General features: G+C 35.2%; 1 protein-coding gene across 1 annotated transcript in view; it reads left to right on the plus strand.

Annotated features, from left to right (window-relative positions):
- Positions 1–26,490, plus strand: part of INPP4B (inositol polyphosphate-4-phosphatase type II B) — a 631,805-nt gene that overhangs the window by 467,158 nt on the left and 138,157 nt on the right. Inside the window, exons 11-14 of the mRNA XM_081813115.1 lie at positions 1,658–1,709; positions 3,162–3,292; positions 3,676–3,780; positions 18,078–18,186. Of these exons, the coding sequence (XP_081669241.1) occupies positions 1,658–1,709; positions 3,162–3,292; positions 3,676–3,780; positions 18,078–18,186 (397 nt within the window). The remainder of the gene's footprint in view (positions 1–1,657; positions 1,710–3,161; positions 3,293–3,675; positions 3,781–18,077; positions 18,187–26,490) is intronic.

Raw genomic sequence — 26,490 nt, forward strand, 5'->3', positions numbered from 1 at the left:
AACGTTTGTTGTTTCTTGCCTTGTCAATTTTTATCATTCTAACTGGTGTAAGGTGGTATCTCAATGTGGTTTTGATTTGAATTTCCCTGATGGCTAATGATGATGAACATTTTTTCATGTGTCTGTTAGCCATTTGTATGTCTTCTTTGGAGAAGTGTCTATTCATGTCTTCTGCCCATTTTTTGACTTGATTATTTGGTTTTTTGGGTGTTGAGTTTGAGAAGTTCTTTATATATTTTGGATACCAGCCCTTTATCTGTAGTGTCATTTGCAAATATCTTCTCCCATTCTGTGGGTTGCCTCTTTGTTTTGTTGACTGTTTCCTTTGCTGTGCAGAAGCTTTTTATCTTGATAAAGTCCCAGAAGTTCATTTTTGCTTTTGTTTCTCTAGCCTTTGGAGATATATCTTGAAAGAATTTGCTGTGGCCGATGCCAAAGAGGTTACTGCCTATGTTCTCTTCTAGGATTTTGATGGATTCCTGTCTCACATTGAGGTCTTTCATCCACTTTGAGTTTATCTTTGTGAATGGTGTTAGAGAATGGTCGAGTTTCATTCTTCTGCATGTGGCTGTCCAATTTTCCCAGCACCATTTGTTGAAGATACTGTCTTTTTTCCATTGCATATTTTTTCCTGCTTTGTCAAAGATTATTTGACCATAGAGTTGGGCTCTCTATTCTGTTCCATTGGTCTGTATGTCAGTTTTTGTGCCAGTACCATGCTGTCTTGGTGATCACAGTTTTGTGATATAGCTTGAAATCGGACAATGTGATGCCCCCAGTTTTGTTTTTCTTTCTCAACATTTCCTTGGTGATCCAGGGTCTTTTCTGATTCCATACAAATATAGGATTGTTTGTTCCAGCACTTTGAAAAATGTCATTGGAATTTTGATCTGGATGGCATTGAAGGTACAGATTGCATAGACATTTTAACGATGTTTATTCTTCCGATCCATGGGCATGGAATGTTTTTCCATCTTTTTGTGTCTTCTTCAATTTCTTTCATGAGTGTTCTGTAGTTCCAAGAGTAGAGTTCCTTTACCTCTTTGGTTAGGTTTATTCCGAGGTATCTTAATGGTTTTTGGTGCTATTATAAATGGAATTGTTTCTCTAATTTCTCTTTCTACAGTTGCATTGTTAGTGTATAAGAAAGCAATTGATTTCTGTGCATTCCTGCCACATTACTGAATTGCTGTATGAGTTCTAGTAATTTGGGGGTGGAGTCTTTTGGGTTCTCCACATAAAGTATCATGTTGTCTGCAAAAAGAGAGAGTTTGACTTCTTCTTTGACAATTTGAATGCCTTTTATTTCTTTTTGTTGTCTGATTGCTATTGCTAGGACTTCTAGTACTATGTTGAACAATAGTGGCAAGAGTGGGCATCCTTGACGTGTTCCTGATCTTAAGGGAAAGGCTCTCAGCTTTTCCCCATTGAGGATGATATTCATTGTGGGTTTTTCATAGATGGATTTTATGAACTTGAGGAATGTTCCCTCTATCCCTATACTCTGAAGAGTTTTAATCAGGAAAGGATGCTGTATTTCGACATACTGAACTTTAATGTTTGTGTGACCTAAGCTATTCATATCTTCCTCTGCGTTAAAATTATTTTTTTATTTTAATTCCAGTGTAGTTGACATACAGTGTTATATTAATTTTAGGTGTACAATATAGTAGTTCAGCAATTCCATATGTTACTCAGTGCTCATCAAGGTAAGTGTACTCTTAGTCCCCTTCACCTATTTCACCCATCCTTCCCTCCACGTACCTCCCCTTTGGTAACCATCTGTTTGTTCTGCATAGTTAAAGAGTCTGTATATTGGTTTGTCTCTTTTTTTGTTTTGTTTCTTAAATTCCACATATGAGTGAAATCATATGGTATTTGTCTTTCTCTGACTGGTTTATTTCATTTAGCATTATACTCTGTAGATCCATTCATGTTGTTGGAAATGGCAACATTTCATTATTTTTATGATTGAATAATATTCCATTATATATATGTATATGTATATATATGTATATGTGTATATATGTGTATATATATGTGTGTGTATATGTGTATATATATGTATATATATGTGTGTGTATATATACCACTTTTTTTTTAAAGGTTTTATTTATTTATTTGAGAGAGAGTAAGCGAGAGAAAGAGAGACCACAGGCAGGGGGGAACAGCATGCAGAGGGAGAGGAGAAGCAGACTCCCCACTGAGCAGGGAGCCCGATGTGGGGCTCAATCCCAGGACCCCAGGATCATGATCTGAGCAGAAGGCAGACGTCTAACTGACTGAGCCACCCAGCCTCCCTAAACCACTTCTGTAGCCATTCATCTATTGATGGACATTTGGCTGCTTCTATAATTTCGCTATTGTACATAACACTGCAGTAAACATAGGGGTGCAAATATCCTTTTGAATTAGTATTTTTGCATTCTTTGGATAAATACCCAGTAGTGCAATTATTGGATCATAGGGTAGTTCTGTTTTAACTTTTTGAGGAAACTCTGTACTGTCTTCCACAGTAGCTGTACCATTTTGCATTTCCACCAACAGTGTAAGAGGGTTCCTTTTTCTCCACATGCTCACCAACACTTGTTGTTTCTTGTCTTTTTTATTTTAGTCATCCTGACAGGTGTGAGGTGATACCTCGTTGTGGTTTGATTTACATTTCCCTGATGATGAGTGATGTTGAGCATCTTTTCACATGTTAGCCATTTGTATGTCCTCTTTGGAGATATGTCTCTACATGTTTTCTGCCCATTTTTTGGTTGGATTATTTGTTTTTTTGGTGTTGAGTTGTATAAATTCTTTATATATTTAGGATACCAACCCTTAATTGGATACATCATTTGCAAATATCTTCTCCCATTCCATAGGTTGCCTTTCAGTTTTGTTGGTTGTTTCCTTGCTGTGCAGAAGCTTTTTATTTTGATGTAGTCCCAGTAGTTTATTTTTGCTCTTGTTTCTCTTGCCCCAGGAGACATATCCTGAAAGATATTGTTATGCCTGATGTAGGAGAATAATTTTTTTTCTAATAAGTGCATAGAGCTTTCCTGAAACGGATGGTGAATCAATTTCTTATTAGTTTGGCAATGTTTATTAGGTGTTCCTTGTCTGTGGACTTAAGATCAAAATAATTATTTTCTCCTCTTTTCTACTTTTAACAGAAACCAGGAGCTGAAAGAACTTGGTGAGCTGTCTCCACACTGGGACAATCTACGGAAAAATGTCCTTACTCACTGTGATCAAATGGTGAATATGTACCAAGATATTCTGACAGAACTTAGCAAGGAAACAGGTATGAAAGCAGTAACTTTTTTACATATTCAAACTAAATTGTATTTCAGGTATGTTAGGTGAAAACAGTAATACACATTGTTGTTATGGATATAGAAGAGCCAAAAAAGTTTTTTATAAACTTTTTATATCTCATTCTACCATCTTGGCATGATAGACCATGAAGAAACAAATTGCACTATTTTACCTCATGGGATTATTATAAGAACAACTAAGAATTTTTTAAATTGAATTTCTGTAAAGAAAAGCAGCTTTATACAGGATATATTTTTTCTTTCTGAAATCCTTGTAACATTTTTCCGTGTCAAACACACTTTCCAATATACATGCACACACACATTTATTATTTATTTACTATTAATGTTCAATTCTTTTCCTGCCTAGGGTCCTCTTTCAAATCAAGCAGCAGCAAAGGAGAGAAAACATTAGAATTTGTTCCGGTAAATCTACATCTGCAAAGAATGCACGTACACAGCCCTCACTTGAAAGGTAGTGTATATAATATTCTTTTTTAAGTGGGCAAATTATGTTAGTGTGTACTTTTTTAAAAAGCTTGACTATTGGCAGAATTTAAAATTTTAGAATTAGGTAAAGATCAAGATGAAACAATTAAAGTTGATCATGACCCTGAATACTACAAAAGGGGCTATAGCATTTTTGTTGCTGTGTTTCTGAACAATACTTTAAAAATGTGGCACCTGAATAAAGTTACAGGTGAATATGCACAGTAAGTGTTAACTTCCTTAAGTAGTATCATTGATGGCTGATAACCGTGCTAGTGTTTGAATTAAAAAAAAAAAAAGAAAGAAAACCAAGACTTGTTCATTTTGTGCTTATCCTGAAAAATCAAAACCCAAAGATGGACTCATAGGCCACTTTTCTGACTTCGTGGTGACTATCAACAGTCACCCCCGTCTCTATGAGAAGGGAATTTATCAGAAAAAAGGTGGTAGAGTATCTTACTGTACTTAGACGTGAGAAACATTTTTCAAGGAAAAGTGTATAGATTTTTTATAAACTACTTCAGTAAGGTTTATAGTGAATATCAGTGAATATCATATTGTATTCCTTGTCTCTCTACATAATTCCCTGCTGTTTCTTAGTAAAGTATACTTTTAAAATATTCTTCTCATCTCCCTTTTCCTTTAACTTATTGCTACATCAAATTTTGTGCATAAGTAGGGTGATTATCTGCCTCTATTCACATACAGCCAAAGTCCCATATTATGCTTTTTGTGCCTCGTTGTTGTTAACAAAGCTCTTCACCTCTCTTTCCTCTCAAAAGTCTCTCTGTTTAATGATAAATATTATGGTCATCCTACTAGTACCCATCTTCCTAGGGAGCCAAAAGTTACTTTAGATCACCCAGTCCTCCATAAGTGTATGGATATGCAAACATACACAGATACATCTAAAGACTCAGGCTAACACCTTATTTTGTAGCCATTGTCATAATATAGAGGTTCTAGGTTTTAAAAAGTTAAAATCTATGTTCTGCTTTAGAATCATCTGAAGTTTTACAACCAGAAAAATTAACCATTTTTCTGAGTTTGTGCATACAATTTTGTATATACAACCAGCTAATGTGCAAGCTTAAGTGTAGTTATGTCATTCTGATGTATAATTTTAATACCTTTAGTAACCCTTATCAACTATCTGAAATTTTAACTTGGATCCTTTTCACCAAAAATTATGTCAATGAAAGAACTGAAATAGAAATGAGATGGATTGTCCCAAAGCATTTAGGAGATCTTCCTTGATTACTGAGTATCTGTCAGTAGTTTGAACATAACATCTAATGGTTTTAAAAATCATCAAAACCAAAGTATCAACAAATAATACAGAAGCTAAAGTAGTTAAAATCTGTCTGACAATCAATATAATTTTTTTTCTAATGACCAATATGAAATGACTTTAATGATAGAATAAAAAGTTTATATATTTTGGAGTGAAACAGAATTTCAGCTTTATCACTTTTTATATATGACCTTAATTCTGTTATTTAATCTTTCGAAGCAAGTTGTTGTCCTCCCAACTAAGTGAATTAGAATATGTAAAACACCTAGAATGAACAATAATAGCCATTATGATACAGGTAGCATTTGCCATCACTGGAACAAAATGGATCTTTCAATTTCATCAGGGCTGTTAAAAGGAGAAAAGTGATCAGTTAAGAACCAATTAAGGGACAATGAAATCTTGAACCAAGAAGTACCCAAATTTAGAGAAAAGATGATTTAGAAATGCATTTTGGAAAAATTATCATATGCAAGTACTTAATGACTGATAGACTGAAGAAATGAGAGAAGGCTAATGTACAGTACAGCCATGGATGGATAGCATATCATCAAACCAGATGGCTTGTTGGGGCCAAATTGATATGAATATATACTTAAATATGCATTCAAGTATTTGGCAATTATCCTAAAATACTTCCACCAAACAAAGAAAAATTATTTTCTAAGTGACCTCTTATTATACTTATTTCTTGAAAACAAAACAAAAACAGAAGCATTTGTGCTCTTCTTTCCAAGATGCTATCTGAAAAATAGACTAGAGTGAGCCAGGATGAATACAATGTGTTTAGTTTCTATTTCTCCAGTTCGAAAGAGAGAAACTGGCAATGAAAGAAATTTAGAAAAGCAAACATAATTTCTCCTACTTAGTTTGGTTTAGGATATCTATCAGTTTCCTAAAGCTGCTGTGACATTACTACAGACTGGATGGCTTAAACAACAAAAATGTATTGTCTCACAATCTGGAGGCCAGAAGTCTGAAATCAAGGTGTCAGCAGAGGAGTGCTCCCTCTGAAACCTATAGGGGAATTCTTCCTCACCTCCACCTGGCTTCTGATAGTTTGCTGGCAATCTTTGGTTTTCTTTGGTTTGTTGATGCATCCTACCAATCCTCCATCTTCACAGTATTCCCCTGTGCATCTACATCATCTCCTCTGTGTCTGTCTCTGTGTTCAAATTTCCCCCTTAAGGACACCACCATATTGAATTAGGACCTGTCCTACTGGCCCGATTTGAACTTGATTACATCTGTAAAGACCATATTTCCAAATAAGGTCATATTCTAGGATATCTTTCTTGGGGAGCATAAATCAACCCATAATAACAAGATATATAAAGGAATTTCTTCTTTGTGATGACAAATATCAAGTAGTGTAAACAAAAGCAAAATTTTGATGTTACAGAACTAGGGTACAACTCTTAAACTAGAGGATTTTTGACATAGCACTTTTCAGAAAGACTTCTTCTTTTTGAAGATGTAAAGGAGAAAATGTGGGAAAAGACTAGATATCTTAATGGCCAAGAATTAATGCAAAGGTACTGAATTCTACTGCATACTGATTTTTTCCCCAAGGTTATGTAAGTTATATATATATATATATATATATATATGTGTGTGTGTGTGTATAAATATGTATACTGTATATATATATAATTTTATATACATTATATATTTTTATATACATTATATATATGATATACATATCATATATATATTGAATATTAAGCTTCTATGTTTTAAAAATATTTATGATTTTATAATTAAGTTTAAAATTTATTATTTGAGATTGGAATTCAGATAAAGTAAGTTCTTATAGACTATATCACCAACTATATGTTTTAATAGAAATTGAAAACTTGACTGAATTTTTGGGGTCCTGCCACTTATTTCTTAGACATTGACCAAGTTAATAACTTTTCTGAGCATTGGTTTTGTTTGCAAAATAAAATGGTTAAAAGTTGTATATGGCAGTCAGTCAAATTTCTACTTACTTATATAACATGTATTCAGCACGTTAAATGAATTGCAGTTAAATTTATTTAAGATCCATGGTTACTGATTTGAATGTTTAGCTGAATTACAGACAACATTTTACAAGGTAATGATGCAAGTAAGATTGGCCAAGCCTTGGTATTTCACTGGTGAGTTATTTGGATGTAGTCTAGATTTATTTTCATTCTTACCATTAGTAAATTACATCAATCTGCATTTGATTAATATGCTGCTATATTTGGAGAGGCAGCTTTGCAAATAATATGAGGCAGATTCACCAAATACAAGGCTAATATCTAGCTCTAGAAACAAGTAACTGAGCAGAACTAATGTTGTCATGTCTCATACTGACAAATGAAATAACCTCCATTTAATGTCAGATGCCCCCAGACCCATTAAGTTAGTTTTTCACCCTTATTCATTACTTAAATTAAATGCAACAAATACAATCCCAATAGAAATCTTAGACAGCAGTGACAATAACAAAGACAAAACCCTGAATTTAAGAACACAATTTTCCACCTCAAATCTTATTTTCATAGAAAGTTAGTTATGAATATTATAAAATTACGGGTTCTTATAATATTATGCTATGTTTAACTTATTTTATTTTATGTTATAGATATATAATAGCATATTATAATATATAGCAAAGAGAGAGAGACAGAGACGGAGAAAGATAGAAAGAAAGAGGAAAGAAAGAAAAGAAAGAAAAAACCTTCTACAGTATATCATCAAGCTATAGTTGGAATCAGGTGCAACATAAGCCAGAATTTACTATGTAAGTATGGATGAGTCAGCTAACCTCTCTGCCCTTTAGTTTTCTAATCTCCACACTGAGGGAAGGAGCAAATGAGGAGCTGTTTAGAACTCCATGATTTCTGTATCTTGAGTTTGGGTATATCACCTCATCAATGAAGTATAATTACTTTTAGATATGTTTCATGATGTTGCCAAATTGTTGTGACTATTTTGAAATAGATTTCCCTTAAAATTCCTTATTGTTTTGTGATTCATGTCAAAGTCATTTTGTGGGCCATTTTGAAGTCAGGGATTATGCTTAAATTGTTCCTTGAAATGAGATCAGCATGTCTACTTTTTTTTTTTTTCATTAGCACTATTTTTATAGTTGTAGGAATTTTAAAAAGATCTTCTGGGAAAAAAAATAGACTTATTATCTCATATCTATTATTAAGTGGCTTTTTAAAGGCTATGAGGCAGCCCTATTATTAAATTTCAAACCAACCTAGTATCTTTAGCTTGATGAGATTCAACAACTTGAATTACACTCCCTCGTTATGCTGTGTATGATGCCATTTTCACAAAGCCAAGGACAATTTTTGAGATATAAACAATCAAAAAAAGAAGACACACAGATTATATTATTTTAAGGAAGAAAAAAGGACCTCTGATTTTTTTTTGCTCAAATTTTCTGTAAAATAAATGCCCACCTATATTTTTATAGTTATTTCTTAGTACCAAAAATCTGAAAGCTTTTATTCTATACAGTTAAAGACTGGATGTCATAAAGGTACAAAATTTAAACAGCAGGATAGAATGAGGAAAATTTTTAAATGAGACAAATATTACTGATCAGAATGTTATCTTAGAATTTTATTTTTTATTGATTATTTGTTTTGTTTTTGTATATGCTTAGTCTTAGAGGAATACAATAAATTTCAGTTAATTCTAACTAAATTTTAAAAAGTACAACTGCTCTAGCTAAGACTGAACATGGTACTTTAAGTGTAACCATTCTTCATTAACTAAACTAAGAGACCAGGAAATGAATTCCTTGCTGTCCCTAGATCCGTCTACTATTTTTGTAGTAATTGCAAGTGGCATTCAAGGATGAAGGGGCCAAAGAGGTAAACCTAGCAGTTCCAATACTGTGATATTGTTAAATGATAATGATCAAATACCATTTGCAAAATACTAAGATTCCCAAGAGTTATAATTTTGTGATTTCCAGTAAGTGTGGTATTTAAAAATTTTAGTGATTAGTGTAAAGTGTGACAGAACCGATTTCAAAGTAAAGGAATATGTTCTTATTTTAGATCTTGTGACAAACCAAATAAACCTATAGCTGAAGAGCACAGCTGTTTTCTCTGGCTTAACTTCATGTAAACTCTGGGAATAACATTCAGCATATACTTTCTAATTGTTTCCTTCAGAGCCACTCTTTAATGATTGTGGCACCATTCCAATGTGGGGATAGGGGTTTCCCCACACCATCAGTTCTCCAACGTGCTAGGATGCCAACGGAGTGTCCCAAGTTTCAACTCAATTCTGACATTATCTACCTGGAAATAGCATCAGATTCCATGGGCTCAGGGCTCTGTCCCACAAGACTGCCCTCCACTTGCCAGTCGAAAGTCCAGGTTGTTACCTGGACTTTTGACCATCTGGCTATAAATCAAAAGTTCCCCCCTCCTTGGGTTCAATTAATTTGGTAGACCTATTCACAGAACTCAGAAAAACATTTTATTTACAAGGTTACTGGTTTATTATAAAAGGATGTAACTCAGGAACAGCCAGGCGGAAGAGATGCACAGAGCAAGGCATGAGGAAAGTACGCAGAACTTCCGTGCTCTCTGAACACCTCTCTCCCAGCACCTCCACGTGTTCACCAATGCAGAAGCTCCCCAAACCTAGTCTTTTGGTTTTGTTTCTTTTGTTTTTTGAGATTTCATTACATAGGCACGATTGATTAAATAATTGGCCATTGGGGATTGAACTCAATTTCCAGCTCTTTTCCCCTTCCAGGTGGCTGGGTAGAGAGGAGGGATAGAAAATTCCAAACGTCGGGCGCCTGGGTGGCTCAGTTGGTTAAGCGACTGCCTTCGGCTCAGATCATGATCCTGGAGTCCCGGGATCGAGTCCCGCATCGGGCTCCCTGCTCGGCAGGGAGTCTGCTTCTCCCTCTGACCCTCCCCCCTCTCGTGTGCTCTCTCTCTCTCTCACTCTTTCAAATAAATGAATAAATAAAATCTTAAAAAAAAAAAAAAGAAGAAAATTCCAAACCTCTAATCACTTGATTGGATACACTGGCAACCAGGCCCTCCTTAGGTGAGGTCCAAAAGTCACTTCATTAACATAAGAAAAGACATCTTTAAAGCTCTCAACACAGGAAATTCCAAGGGTTTTAGGACCACTGCCAGAAAAGGGAACAAAGACCAAATATATTTATTTCCTATTGTTAAGCAACAAAAATTCAGCTGAGTGGGCGCCTGGGTGGCTCAGTTGGTTAAGCGACTGCCTTCGGCTCAGGTCATGATCCTGGAGTCCCGGGATAGAGTCCCACATGGGGCTCCCTGCTCAGCAGGGGGTCTGCTTCTCCCTCTGACCCTCTTCCCTCTCATGCTCTCTGTCTCTCATTCTCTCTCTCGCAAATAAATAAAATCTTAAAAAAAAAAAAATTCAGCTGAGTAATTTAAAAGTTCAAATTGGCTTTATTGAATGATTCATGAATCAGGCAGCATCCCACCTAACAAATAAAAGAGAGCTCTATAGAGCTGCAGAAAAGGAAAGATTTTTAAAGGTAGGAAGTGGGAAAAAAGGAAATTATTGGCAAAGGAATCCGTTGTTTTAGGCAAAGTCATCCTCCTAAGGGGAATGGAAGGAAGCTTTTAGTAAATTTCCTAGTGCTGACCAAGAAATTCTATATTGACTAGTTAAAGGTTACATTCCTGGGAGGCTGAAACTGCAGTTAGGTTAGGTATCAAGCCTTGGTTTGCTGATGTGGGTGCTTTGACATAAATGACTATTTTGAGCCTCTGGCTTTCTTTTTTTACATTATAAATCACAATATCACAGTTATCAATGTTTAAAAATTAACACTTCAAAGAAACTTTTTGAAGATCTCAAATGTACGAAGGTGAAGGTTACATAAGCCTAAATTCTTTGAGCCTTTACAAAATATGTACTTATAGATCCCAGCTTTTTGAGGAGTGGTTCTGATCAAGGTAGATAGAATCAAAAGGCAACAAAGAAAAATGAGAGAGGCAAGAGAGACCATATTTGCTCTTTCAACATCCAGACATAAACCCTACTTACTGTCTCTACAGAGAAAGCCTCTTGATATTAATGGAATATCAAGATTGGCTTGCGAGGTGGGGAAATGGGAGAAATGGCTTCTGGAATATAGATAAAGTATTCAGTTCTGCTAGCTGTGCTGAAACACAACAATACTACTTTTTACTTGCCTATTTGAAATGCATTCTATGAAGTTCAAAAGTAAAGAATATTTGGGAAACTCTTCTATGTTTTAGCTCCTGGTAACTTCACTCTTGAGAACATATAACTATGTTGAGAAATTGGCTCCCTTTCTGTTCTTATTTTTTTCAAATCCTGATTGTTGTGCTACTAATTATTTGTAAGTTTTCCCTAGAATTTCATATTCCCAATCTGCTTCATTGCTAACTTCCTTTTACTATATTGTTTAAAATGATAAATGGTAAATAAAATTATTAAAATGATAATTTAATTAAAATAATGGGAAATAAAGGATCTGATCTAAGTAAACATTAGATATAATTATAAGGCTAAATTTAAAAAAGAATACAAACACTACTTTTGTTAGTAAATTTTCTTCTTACAGAGGTATCAGTTAACAATTCTGAAGCTATTTTATTTGTATACTATGGTTAACCAAATATGTAAATATGCAAATAGGGAGAGTCAAGTTTCTCAATGTCAGAGAAAGAAGTTAGAAATAAAGAAGTAGGGGCGCCTGGATGGCTCAGTCGTTAAGCATCTGCCTTCGGCTCAGGTCATGATCCCAGGGTCCTGGGATCGAGCCCCGCATCGGGCTCCCTGCTCAGCGGGAAGCCTGCTTCTCCCGCTTCCACTCCTCCTGCTTGTGTTCCCTCTCTCGCTGTGTCTCTCTCTGTCAAATAAATAAATAAAATCTTTAAAAAAAAAAAAAAAAGAAGTAAGGAAGGCTAGAAGGAATCTTGTAATGCTGAACTGAAGTCAGAGGTAACAATATAGAGTCATGGGTTTGTTGTTAATATAGAAAGATAAATACAGGTGTGTGTGTGTGTGTGTGTGTGTGTGTGTGTACAAGTTAGTATGCATATACATGCATATACTTCATACCTCTGGCACTGAAAAGATTGAAAGCAGTAACAATGAGCATAACTACCCCCAGTATTTGATTTCTTTTTTTTCAAGAAAATATTTTATTTATTTATTTATTTATTTATTTATTTATTTATTTGAGAGATTGAGAGCACTAGCAAGAGAAGAGCAGAGGGACAAGCAGACTCCCCGCTGAGTGCTGAGCAGGATGCTGACCTAGATCTCAGGTATCCTGAGATCATGACACTTATCTGACGGAGCCACCTAAATGCTCCCAGCATTTGATTTCTAAACACCATTCTCCAGTAAAAAAAGCTAGGGTTCTTTGGAAAACTGGTTGATTCTAGAGCTGAGGCAGGGAAAATATAAGATCAGTCTAGAGTATCTAGTGGCTCTAGAAAGTAAGGAAGTGCTCAAGAAACAACAATGATGACAACAAATGAGGAGGGTGGCATATATAAATAACACAAGATCCAACTGAAGGGAGTTCCCAATGGACAAAGCTAGAACAACTTGAACATAAAGATGGTGTTAGATCATAAACCAAGGAACAAAATACCCATGAGTCCATATTGATGTTAATAAATAACTGAGGGGCACCTGAGTGGCTTAGTCGGTTAAGCGGCCAGCTCTTGATTTCAGCTCAGATCATGATCTCGGGGTCCTGGGATTGAGCCCCGTGTGGGGCTCCACACTCAGCAGGAAGTCTGCTTAAGGATTCTCTCTCCCTCTCCCTCTGCCCCAGCCCCCTACGCTCTCTCTCTCTAAAATGAATAAATAAATCTTTAAAAATAAATAGATAACTGAATATATAACATAAAGGAGAAAGATCAACTATTCTTCCCAAAAGTGTTCCAATTAATAAATGTGAAAGGAATGAGGGAAATGGAAAATCACCATTCAACCACAGCAGTAATAATTGCCACAGGCAAGATATATCAATAGATGCTAAAATTAGTGGGCACAAGTCTAAAAAGAAACAGGATACTGCATTGTGTTAAAATATGTCTCTCTAAATCTTTAGTGACTTTACAGCGAAGAATCAACTGTAGGTAGTGGCAGTCATCACTTTGACCAATGCATCAAGGTTAACATCAAGTAATAGATATCAATTTAATATACTCCCTGTTATAATGCACTGAGAAGGGCATATCGCCTCCATAGTATCCTACTCAATAGTGCAGAACTTCAGTCCAATTATGAGAAAACATAAGACAAACCCAAATTGAGGGACACTGTACAAAATAACTGACCAGTACTCTTCAAAAGTGTCACAGTCAAAAATGAAAGACTGAGAAACTGTCATAGATTGGAGGAGACTACATGACAGTGACATGAAATGTGGAATTCTAGACTGGGTCCTGAAAGAACAAAGGATATTAGTGGAAAAACTAATCCTAACATTATCTACTTTATTTAATGGTATAGTACAATATTAATTTCTTAGTTTTGATAGTCTATGACTATGTGAGATATTAACATAGGGAGCTTGAGTGAAGGGTATACAGAACTCTGTTCTAACTTTGCAACAACTCTGGAAATCCAAAATTATCTCAAAAATAAAAATTTGCAGGAGTATTTAAATAATAAATATGTTTTTGTGTTTTAATAAAAAATTATATATATTTTCAGGTATATAACATGATATTTTGCCATATATATACATAGTGAATGATGACTATAGCTAAGCTAATTTACATATTCATCTCCTCACAGTTACTGGGTTCTTTTGTTTTATATGTGGTGAGATATTTTTAAAGGAATTCTGTATTTCTTCCTGTTTTAGACAGTATATTAAAACTTAATTCAAATTTAAAAAATAAAAATAAAAAATAAAACTGAATTTAAATCTTATAGAAACATTGATAGCAATTTAGTCAAGATACCTCAGACAAGTAGAATCATGCATTATTTGTCTTTCTGTGGCTTATTTCACTTGATACCTTCAAGGATTATCCATATTGTCGCATATTACAGAAGTTCCTTCTTTTTAAAGCTGAATATCATCCCATTATACCTATACAGCACCCACTGATGGACACTTAGGTTGCTTCCATATCTTGCCTATTATGAATAGTGCTTACACGAACATAGAAGTGCTTATATCTCTCCGAGATCCTGATTTCAGTTCTTTTGTATAAATGCCCAGAACTGAGATTATTGAACCATGATAGTTCTACACTGTGCAAGGATTTCAGTTTGTCCACATTGTGGCTAACACTCACTGTCTTTTGTGATTCTTGATAGTAGCCATTTTTACAGGTGTGAGATGGTATCTCATTGTAGTTTTGATTTGCATTTTTCTGATGATTAATAACCTTTAACACTTTTTTATATGCCTGTTGGCCATTTGTATGTCTTCTTTGGCAAAATGTCTATTTAAGCCTTTAGCCCATTTTTTAGTCAGGTTATTAATTGTTTTACTATGGAGTTGTAGGAGTTCCTTATATATTTTGGAGATTAACTTCTCATCAGATTTATGGTTTGCCAATATTTTCTCCTCTTCTATATGTTGCCTTTTTAGTCTATTGTTTCTTTACCTATGCAGAAGCTTTTTAGTTTGACATAGTCCTGCTTGTTTTTGTTGCTTATGCTTTTCGCATCATATCTACGAAACCACTGTAAAGACCAATTATCATAAGACTTTCCCTCTATGTTTTTTTTAGGGGTTTTACACTTTTAGGTCTTATGTCTAAGTCTTTAATCCATTTTGAGTTGATTTTTGTGCATGCTGTAGGACAAGGGTCTAATTTCATTCTTTTGCATGTGAATAATCATAAATTCTCTTTGTTCTTTTATGTAGTATGGTCCATGGATGGATATGTATTCATCCCCATCCCATGGAGATTTTATATATATATATATGTATATATACACACACACACATACACATATATATAATACACACACACATATATATTTCAGATTCCAATATATTTTTTTCTGGATAGTGTATATACATTTTTTTTATTTCTTCAATTAAGAGTAATCCTTATATGATCTAAAAAGACAGGGGCGCCTGGGTGGCTCAGTCATTAAGCATCTGCCTTCGGCTCAGGTCATGATCCCAGGGTCCTGGGATCGAGCCCCGCATCGGGCTCCCTGTTCGGCGGGAAGCCTGCTTCTCCTTCTCCCTCTCCCACTCCCCCTGCTTGTGTTCCCTCTCTTGCTGTGTCTCTGTCAAATAAATCAATAAAGTCTTTAAAAAATAAAAATAAAAAAATAAAAAAAAATAAAAAGACATATAAGACAAACTGAATTAAGCCTCAGAATATTTGTTTATTTATTGACATTTATTGAACACCTACAACTTGGATGAGCTCATAAACAGAAAATAGAATGGAAACAAGTAAAAGTCAGAACTTTGGATATGAAAGAACTTGTTAATAACTTGGAAGTTCTTTATTATAGTTGGATTCAAGAAACACACACGCCTTCATTTAGATTTAAAAATAATCAGCTCTTTATTATGAAGAGTGGACAATATTTGAGCAACTTGCTTCTCTTCCCTTACCTGCTGCTTCCAAGTTTCATGGTTCCTTCATAGGTGACTAGAATTCCCCTGAGCAGAGTGTATGAACAAAGAGAAAATTTCTGCTCCTAGAAAGTAGCTTTGGAAAATGCTGAAACTATAGGTGAATTGAAGAGACAGATTCACTAGAAAGCTAGTGCAACTTAAGTTTGGGGCTTTTCCTGTGAATGGGCCTCTTACAAGATCCTGCAAGGGGCCTTAACAACTTGTTTGTGGTCAGGTGTTTTGCAAATTTTACAAAAGTAAGCTTAATCCTCCATCAGTTAAGACTGTTCTCTCTTTCTACTCAGATTTCCCCTTCCCTCATTGTTCACCTCTTGCTAGGTGATGTTGGAGAGGCCACAAACTTTTTTTGAATCCAGTGAGAGTCTACAGGCAATTAAAAAAAAAAAAATTCAGTTAGGAATGCATTTAGTTTGGGCTAATGGGACATATGTATACAGTTTTTAGTTACTTCTATATATTGTTGGTATTGTTGGTCACCCAGGTTTTAGCAGAAATGCAGAATATTCCATGACAGCATCACGGTGATGTTTCTTTTTGCATTTACTTTAAATTAACACAGGAACTGATTCTATTCAGAAGACTGAGCTTCAGTATTACTTTCCTTTTCAGACTGAAAAGTGTATTTTCATGGTAAATAAGCAAAACTTAAAATATCATCTTTCTTTGCTTCATTGGTAGGATTACTTCTTATAGGGAAAATAATCATAGGTAATAGTGAATGCTCACCACTTTTAACTACTTTCAACTTCATTATCTACCTGACGAAACTAAGACATAGAGAGGTTAAGTAATTTTCCTAATGCTGCACAGCTTGTAAGTGGCAGAACTGGGATCCAGACCAAGGGACTCAGGTTCCAGTCAGTAACTTAAACCCCTGGTTTTCCATCCCTGGATTAGAAGTCAGAAGACCGTAGGTGTAAGGTCTTTGGGACTTTAGACAAAGCAGGTCATTTCTCAAGGTTCTCAGAGTTCTCATCAGATAAATGAAAGTGGACTGGAATTTAGTATTGATAACTTTGGGGTGTTCTCATGACCATCTGAGAAAGCTGTGACCCTTTTCCATGAAGTAGAACAGACATACTTATACAATTTGCATATATTTATGGACTCCCTGAAACCCTTTTCTTAACCCTAGATTAAAATCTCCAGGATGAAGAAGTCTTTAAATTTCATGCAAGTCTAATATTCTGCTATATTAAGAAAAGCTAACTTTTAGTTTATTAGTGACTTTTTAAAAGGGCAAGAGATTACCACTAACAATCTATTGAGTGGCTGTTCAGTAAGTGATAGGTTGATTTGAGTTACATTCTGGGTTTGTTTGTTTGTTTGTTTTCTGTATTGTTTTATTTTGTTTTGTTTGTGTGACCTTGAGTTCTCTCAGTGTTGCTGAAGTCTTTCACTTGAAGACATTTTTTATTAAGAAAAATATTTCAGGTGCATTTGGATTGAACCAGTATAAAGAAGTTATGGTGTTTACCTGAAGCTAATAAAATAATTTATGTTTTCCCTGTAAATGAGAACTGAAAAACAACCAGTGTCAATACCAAAATCAATTTGAAAAGGATCTACTATGAAATTAGGTTTCTCAAATAAAATGTAGTTTAACAAGAGATGTTCACTCTGTCTTCCTTCTTATGGGGATACTTTTCATTAGAAGGTAAAAATGATGCTGTGTTTTGAAGCCATAAACTTAATATGTATCAAACTTGATGGCTTTCAAGATCAAAGGATTGAGTTTCAATTTAAATGTATGGATTTTTTATTAAAAAAAAACCAAAGTGTCATGGTGGAAAATAGATCTAGAGACACTGTGTGTATTTTTTCTGTGTCATCTAAGAAAATTGCAAAAGCATGCTTTCAAAACTGTAAGATTTAGTATACACAGAAAGGAAACTACTCTGTATAGATTTTTTTAAAATGCACTAGTACTGTTCTGCCCTTGAGCCAAGATGAATTAATATTTTGGTTCTTTTCTCTGTAAATTTTCTCTGTAAAGATTGTTCATTATTGTTGAATTTCAATATGATTGCAAATTAAATGATGCAAAACTCAATAAGGCAAAATACACAAAAGACCAATTAACATGTTATCTCAGTAAGTATATAGAAGAATGAGGGAACATACTGTTCCATACAGTAGCATATAATTAAGATGTAGTCATAAATCAAAGAAATATTATAACTTGTGTAGGTGCACAGGTGGCTTTTAGAAAGATTGATTAGTTCCTCTTGCCCCCTTGAGATGAGAGTTCAGTTAGTTCTGCAAAATTAAACAGAATAATTTCTCAAACTTCCCACAGTGTGTATGTTCAATGCAGATAGCATGCTGGAGACAAATGTTTGCAAAGTGTTAATCTCCTTGTCCATTCCTGTTCCAGATGCTCTCTATGATGTCATCACTGTGGGAGCCCCAGCTGCCCATTTTCAGGGATTTAAGAATGGTGGTCTTCGGAAACTACTCCATAGATTTGAAATGGAAAGAAGAAAGTAAGTGATGACAGGATGCATTAATGATATTATCTTCCCTTTGGGGAAGTTTGTTTATAAGGTTAGAACGAAGAAGCTTGGTCCATCACAATGAATAGTTCTTGACATCTCCGACCCATTAAGTAACTTAAAGTTGTCGAATGTCCAAAAAAATACTCGAGCACAAATTAAATTAGAATAAATGAAATGCCTGAGTGTGTTGCTAATGGAGTAGCACTATGCTGGCAGAAAAATCTTCTGGAAACCATGCTACTAAAAAATAGATATATTCTAGTATCAACTATGGCTCATTCAATGGAATGGTATTCATGTGGAGATTTAACTGAAGATGGTCTACTTTAACTGTGAAGCCAAAGACACTTGATGGAGAGCATGAGTCTTGATTTATGAGTCTGACCCTACTAGTGATTTCCATTGTGGCCTAAGGCCAGGCACATAACTGCCTATCATTTAATTGTGTCCTTTGAAAAAGAGACAGCAATATAGAACTCTATCTGTTAAATGATGAGATTAACAGAGAAATCTTGTATTCCTGAGGGACAAGGCATGACACAAAAACCAAAGTATTATCACTGTCATTTATAATTTTATTATACTTCCTCAATTTTTTGTGTGTTCAGTTACTTTAAAATATTGCATCAGTAGTTTATCCCCCAGGTACTCACCCCCACGTACTGAGCTTATCCTATAATATGCCTATACTCATGTAAACCATAAAGAGTGTTACTTAGGTGTGAAGAGTAACTTTCCTTTCCTTTTCAAGTCGTGACTCTTCTTGGATTATGATCCCAAATTTTGAAAATTAGGGGAAAATAGTTATTCTTAGTCATATTAGTTTAGTAATAGTATTAGAAAATCTGAGTGGCAAAACCAGAATTTTTTAAAAAGTTTTATCACATAACACATTTGTTATTCAGTGTCCAGATATTCAGGAAGAAAGCATTAAAGTAAGTTAGAATTGGGGCGCCTGGGTGGCTCAGTTGGGTTGAACTTCTGACTCTTTGATTTCAGCTCAGGTCATGATCTCAGGGTGGAGCTCCGCCTTAGGCTCCATGCTCAGCGGGGAGTCTGCTTGAGATTCTCTCTCTCCCTCCCCCTCTGCCCCTCCCCTGCTGGCACTGTCTCTCTAAAAAAAAACAAAAAACAAACTTTAAAGTAAGTTAGAATTGAATAACTGATACACTATTATATTAATATATAAACTAATATATATATATATTTTTAAAGATTTTATTTATTTATTTGACAGACACAGCGAGAGAGGGAACACAAGCAGGGGGAGGGGGAGAGGGAGAAGCAGGCTTCCCGCGGAGCAGGGAGCCCGATGCGGGCTCGATCCCAGGACCCTGAGATCATGACCTGAGCCGAAGGCAGCCGCTTAACGACTGAGCCACCCAGGCGCCCCTATTTTTTTCTTTTTTTAAAGCAATTGACTTTGGGGGTTGCTTGAGTGGCTCAGTCCGATAAGCTTCCAACTCCTGATTTCAGCTCAGGTCATGATCTCAGGGTTGTGAGATGAGCCCCGCATTGCATTCCACACGGGACATGGAATCTGCTTAAGATTCTCTCTCTCCCTCTCTCTCTGCCCCTCACCCCTCTCCCACTTACGTGCTCACTCTCTTTCTCTCTTTCTCTCTCACTAAAAAAGCACACAAGCATGCAAGGAAGGAAGGAAAGAGAAAGAAAGAAATTGACTTTGGTACTTAGATATAGTCCTTATTCAGATTACTCCAGGTTTCGTTTTTGTGTTTGTTTGGTTGGTTGAAAGGGCATAGATGGAGTTCTATGAAATCTTATCACAGGTGTAGATTAGGGTAACTATCATTAAAGTAATCATAAAGGACTGTTCCATTACCACCAAGGAACTCCCTCAGGTAATCCCTTAATAGTCACACCCTCCCCCAAAACCTTCTGCCGCAGAAAGTTATTCTGTTGCCTTATTATTTCAGCAGGGAGTAGAAATCGGAATTGCAACCAGGTGCTCTGAGGGGAGAGACACCTCCTATTTAATTCATGGAGGCTGGAAGTCAGTTATCAGAGACCTCATGGGGAAAGGATCCATCTCTTTGTTGAACTGGGAATGGGAGTGTAATACAGGTTTCTGTCAATGGGCTCTACCAGGGAGGGGCGTTTCTCACTGACCCCTTGCTGCACCATTATTTGAGTGGGGGAGCAACCTGCCATTTTTGTGATATCACCCCTAGAATAGACAAGTGTGATTAAAAGTTTTCTGTTCTGTTTGGCCACCCTTTACTAGTTGTTTGGCTTTTCTTGGATGCCACTTTTACCTGGCATTTTACATCGCTGGGATAAATGAGACAAGGGAAAAAAAAAACTATGGAACTCACTGTCATGTTATTCTTTAAGTCCCAAGGCACCTAGTCAATCTGTCTTCATTTTTCCACCTCTTAAATTCTTCTGATAAATGACTTATAGGTTTTGACTAGAGTGTTTTTTGTAATTAGAGAAGTAAAATAGATTGTGTTTACTCTATCTTGCGTGGAACTAGAAGTCTCTAATCTTGAGACTTCATCTAACCTATTTGTTTTTCTCAATCAAATGTTAGAGTTTATAACACAGTTTAAAGACTGAAAACTGTCCACAGGGCACATAAAATCTAGTTGAGCATATAAAGAGTTGGCATGTGATGATACATGGAACCTAACCATGTAACTTCCTAAAATATTACTATATGCTACTATTAAAGAAAATGTTGAATTGTGTGGTTAGGTTCTGAATAATGTTTTTTGAGTTTTAAATATCTCCATGAATATCTGAATTTTTTACTATTCTTCACCTCTCACTGGGATGTTTATATATACATAATCTCACACACACACACACACACACAGCTTTCTAGGATCAAATTTAAAAGAAAAAAGAAAAGAGCATCCAATGCTTATAAACATTGATTTGCTTTAGGTTTTTGATATGTGTGGTATATCCCATTGTTTTACTAGTGACTTTATTGACAAAATGCAATGAAGTTTTGTAATTAAAAAAACAATTTGGTGTGGATCTCAAAAGTACGCCATAGGGCAGTGATATAGGACAAATATGGCTTGCTGAGGCAATACACAGATGAGCATGGTTTCAGCCAGTCCATCAAATTAAGAGGTGATCTAAACAAAGACTTTCAGCCTAAAGTGACATCATACTATGCAAATTATTTTTCTGTAGGCTTTTTCAACAACAAATGCTGCGTTTGTCAGTCAAAAGCAGTAACAGGAGAGTAAATTTGACTATATGAAATAAGTAACTTAGACTAACACACTTACTTACATTTGTCAGTAAGAAAATACATTAAGTGAAGGAATTCTCTTCACCTCTTTTCTTCTGATACTTCCCTACTATTTTAGGGCAGTTTTTTAGGGGAACTACCATAGCTGTTATACTACTTCACCTTCACTTATTTTCTTCTCAGCTATACTAATGAAATATTGTCATTTGAGAGCACATGTAATTTATGTGTCTTTTCCTCAGGGAACTGTTTTTTGATGAATACATTGACCACATAATGGTTTTAGTATAAGAAAGCCTTGCTTATAGGGGCACCTGGGTGGCTCAGTTGGTTAAACCTCTGACTCTTGATTTGGGCTTGGGTCATGATCTCAGGGTCTTGGGATCAAGCCCCACGTCGGGCTCTGCATTCAGTGCAGAATCTGCTTGTCCCTCTCCCTCTGCTCCTTTCCCCTCCCCCTGCTCATGTTCTCTCTCACTCTCTCAAATCAATCAATAAATAAAATCTTTTAAAAAAAGCAAGCCTTGCTTATAGTATTCATATAATGTAACTTAGATCCCATAAAAATTCATTTTAAAAGCTACAAGATAATTAATTAGGAAGAGTGATCTTTTTAAAGTACGAATGTCTGAGTATATTACTCCTCTGCTCAGGAACCTTCAGGGAATCCCCAATCATCCACTGGGCATTCAAAGCATCCGTGATCTCACACCACCAACTTTCTACTTCCATCACCACCTTCTCCTATAGTTGCTTCTTAAATGCTATTCAAATTGTTTCCTTAATGGACCTCACACTTTTCTACCTCTTCTTCTTTCCTTACTCAGTTCCCTTTTACAAGAAATTCTTCTGTTTTCATCTTCCCACTATTTTGTTTTGTTCTGTCAAAACCATACACATAATCCTATTCAAAATTCCACACATCATCATCCTAAGATTCTACCCTCTCCATGATGTCCCAACTTGATTTGACTCTCTATCCTAATATTTTATTTTGTCTCCCCTTATAGCCTTATTAGGTCAGAGTTATGATTGTATTAGGTTTGTTCTTGTCTGATACTTCTGTAACAGTTTGTGATTTGGATGACAAGATATCCTATTGAAATTTGGATCTTCTGGAGTACCCCACAGAGTGTTTGGCATACAAGTTCAAATTCAGCAGGCACTGGAATTCATATATGAATCAGATACAGTCTCTGATTTAAAGTGCTGAAAATACCAGTGGGAGATCAAGTTTCACAAATAATAATAATACAATAAGATCAGTAGTACATGAAGTAGGGCTTCTCAACATTGACTGCATATTACAGTTACCTCTGGAGCTTTAAAACATTTTATCTATGCCAAGATAATCACCCCAGACAAATTAAGTGAAAGTCATGGGAATGGAGCCCAGGTATGGGTATGTTTTAAAAGCTTCCCAGGTAAGAATAATGTGTAACTAGAGATAGATGTGAGTGAATAGTGCTGGGAGAAGACAGGAAGGGTGTGGAGACTAGAAACAGGAGTAGTGACACAGATGAATTGAACTTGAAAAATGTTCAATATAGAATCTCAATTGATATGTATCAGGGAGAAAGAAAATCTATGCAAAGTAATATTTGTTGATGTAAGGAAGAAAATTGTGCAAATCTATGCAAAATCTATGCAAAGTAATATTTGTTGATATAAGGAAGAAAATTGTGTTTGATTACTGGAAATTTGTGTTTAAAGAATCCCAAATTCATTAATAGTTGCAAAACAGAACCAATGATGGAAGTAAAGCTATAACAATTTTGATCTGAGAAAACTTGGGCCTGAATAGCATGTGAGCAAATAAAATTGAACATATTATAAGGGTTTTCATGCTGTAAATATGAGATTTTTCTGAGACAAAACCCTAATTGTACATGTATTTTTCTAAAGGACCAAAATTAGGATGTTTGTAAGCCATGTATTCAGTTGTTATATCAAACATCTATGTGTTCCTGGAGTCAGTGATTTACCTGGAAGCTCTTTAAAGCTTGAGGATTCCTCCCTCAAAATATGATCAATTCTTTACTTCTGTTATTGCTTAAAAGAAAGGGGGAAATTGCCATAACAACACATATTTTGCCTGCTTTGATCATTTGTGATTTCAGCAGGAATTTCAGACTCAGACAGAACTTTCACTAAGTAGGATCATGACTTGAAAGCATAACCCTTTCCTTAAGATGGAAAAGCACCTCATGAAAACCAAGAGCAGAAGAAAAAGTGCCAGTGAAGGGCAATGTCAACTCTTGTTTGAGACTATTAATCCCCTGTGATCTGCCTATTCATTTGGAGTGAACTCAGAACTAACTCCCTACAAATGATCTAATGTCGCATGTGTGCGGACATGCCCTGGTGTTCCCACCTCTCCCCCCATCTGTTCTAGATAAGAACATAGTCAACATTTACTACCCCACAATTTCAAACAGAAAAAAGAAAAAGATCACTTGGAAAAGTCATAAGGAAAATGAACTAAAAAAATTTTTTACTGACAGGAAATACATAAATATATATATATAAAATATATATATAAAAAAATATATATATATTCTCATTGAGCCTGCAACAACCTGAGTCTGTATTAGAATTTGGGGGACTTTTCTGAAGGAAAGTAGAACATTAATACAAAGAGTTAAACAAACCAGTCTTACCTTTATGAGATCAATGGTTATGTAATCATATGACAAAACGAAAACTCTTAGGAAAATTTTCCTATTATAAAGAGAAATACAAGTAGATGTTTCCTCATTCTCTATTATAAATAGAAAACTTCTTGGATAAAAGGAAAAATATTGCATTAGGAAAGGAAGCTCTATGTAGCCTACAGTGTAACAGGCATTCAATAAGCCAGAAATGGGAACTGGATGTAAAACCTCATACTACTACCTTTGATACATATATTCTTCTGATAGAATCACTAACCACTGTTCAATTTGGGGAGATAAAACATAAATTAACATTTGTAGTTAGTAGTATAGAGCTGAGATATCTAAGCAAAACTGTCAGTTTTCCAACTTGTCCCTTTTTGTACTCTCTCCAGTAACTAGGCAGTAGTTACAAAAATATTTGTTTTAAACCCTTCATTTTCATACTTCAGACTAAGGTTCTCCCTCTCTCTCTCTCTTTTTTTTTTAATGAAAGGGAATGAGTGATTCAGATATATTCAGTGAAAGCAATAAGACTGCATCCATGATTTGATTTGGAGAACCAATTTTTTTTCCTACTGAAGCTCTTTCTCTGTCTCTAGCTTGATCTCTGGATTTCTCTCAGAAATTTGTCTTGTTGTTCACTAGCAGAGCAATTTAGTCTGAGATCACAATTCTGTTTAGTATTTTCTGTGCACCAATAGATCATGTCATATATCTTTTCAGTAGAAATATTTTGATCTTTCAATAATGTATATTTAAAAATATTTTCTATTAATAATTTTCTTTTTTAATTTTAATTCCAATATAGTTAACATACAGTGTAATATTAGTTTCAAGTGTACGATATGGTGAGTCAACACTTCCATACATCACCCTGTGCTCATCACAAGTGCACTCCTTAATCCCCATCAACTATTTAACCCATCCCCCCACCCATCTCCTCTCTGGTAACCATCAGTTTGTTCTCTATAATAAAGAGTCTGTTTCTTGGTTTGTCTCTTGTTCTCTTTTTTTTTTTTCCTTTGCTCATTTGTTTTGTTTCTTAAATTCCACATATGAGTGAAATCATAGGTGTTTGTCTTTCTCTGACTGACTTATTTTGCTTAGCATTATACTTTCTATTATCCATGTCATTGGAAATGGCAAGATTTCTTTCTTTTTTTTTGGCTGAATAATATTCCATTATAATTATACCACTTCTTTATTTATTCATCTATCAGTGGACACTTGGGCTGCTTTTATAATTTGGCTACTATAATTAATGCTGCTATAAACATAAGGGTGCGTATATCCTTTCGAATTAGTATTTGTTGTTTTTGGATAAATACCCAGTAGTGTGATTATGGGATCATGGGGTAGTTCTATTCTTAACTTTTTGAGGAACCTCCATACTGTTTTCCAGAGTGCCCAGTTTGTATCCCCACCAACAGTGCAAGAGGGTTCCTTTATCTCACCATCTTCATGTTTCTTGTGTTTTCAGTTTTAGCCATTTGAACTTGTGTAAGCTCATTGTTGTTTTGATTTGCATTTCCCTGATGATGAGTGAAATAGAGCATCTTTTTCATGTGTCTGTTGGTCATCTGTATGTCCTCTTTGGAGAAATGACTGTTCATGTCTTTTGCCCATTTTTTAATTGAATTATTTGGGTTTTAGGTGTATGTTTATTGGAAAATGTAAAAAAGTCAAAAGAAAGATTAAAATTACCTGTAATCTCCCTCCTCAACAAGAGAGTTACTGGTGGCATACAGGTGTAGTCTCATCTAGTTTATTTTTGCACATGTAATTTACACCTTTATTTTTTTTCTTTTATAAACTTAAAAATTCAGAAAGGCTTAAAATGGTTAATTCTTCAAAGTATATCAATTGAATGCTCACCGTTAAAAAAAAAAATCTGGGCATTTGTTGTTCTTTGGAAGTCATGACCAATCCACCAAAACTAGTCTATTTTAAAATATCAGTCTTATAGGTTATAGCTAAAATTCATGTCCTACTTACTCCCAAATACATTTTCTTTCCTTTTGGAAAAAAATACTTTATATCACACACACAAAAAAACCCACTTTATATCACATGGGCCCTTTGGAAATAAAGAGTAGGTATTAATAAAAGCCCTATCCATTCCTTTTTTTTTCGAACCAGCACCTGGCAATACGTTATTTTCAAGGAGATAGCGATTTCATTCTTTATGTAGATTCTAATTTGATTCCTTGGGGGTATATTTTCTTCCACCTATGATTTAGTCTTCTCAGCCACTCTTAGCTCTCAGCTCAGTTCATCTTTGAGCGAATACAAAGCTAGGGCTGCCGGAACTATGTCCTAGGTTTTTCTTCTCCATGTGCACTTCCCTGCATGTAGCTAGCTCCCTGTATACACAGCATCAAATCTTCAAGAGAAAGTGGGTTTTTA

This window comes from Leptonychotes weddellii, chromosome 2, assembly GCF_054177405.1.
Source record: "Leptonychotes weddellii isolate Sample4059 chromosome 2, ASM5417740v2, whole genome shotgun sequence".
NCBI classification, from domain to species: domain Eukaryota; kingdom Metazoa; phylum Chordata; class Mammalia; order Carnivora; family Phocidae; genus Leptonychotes; species Leptonychotes weddellii.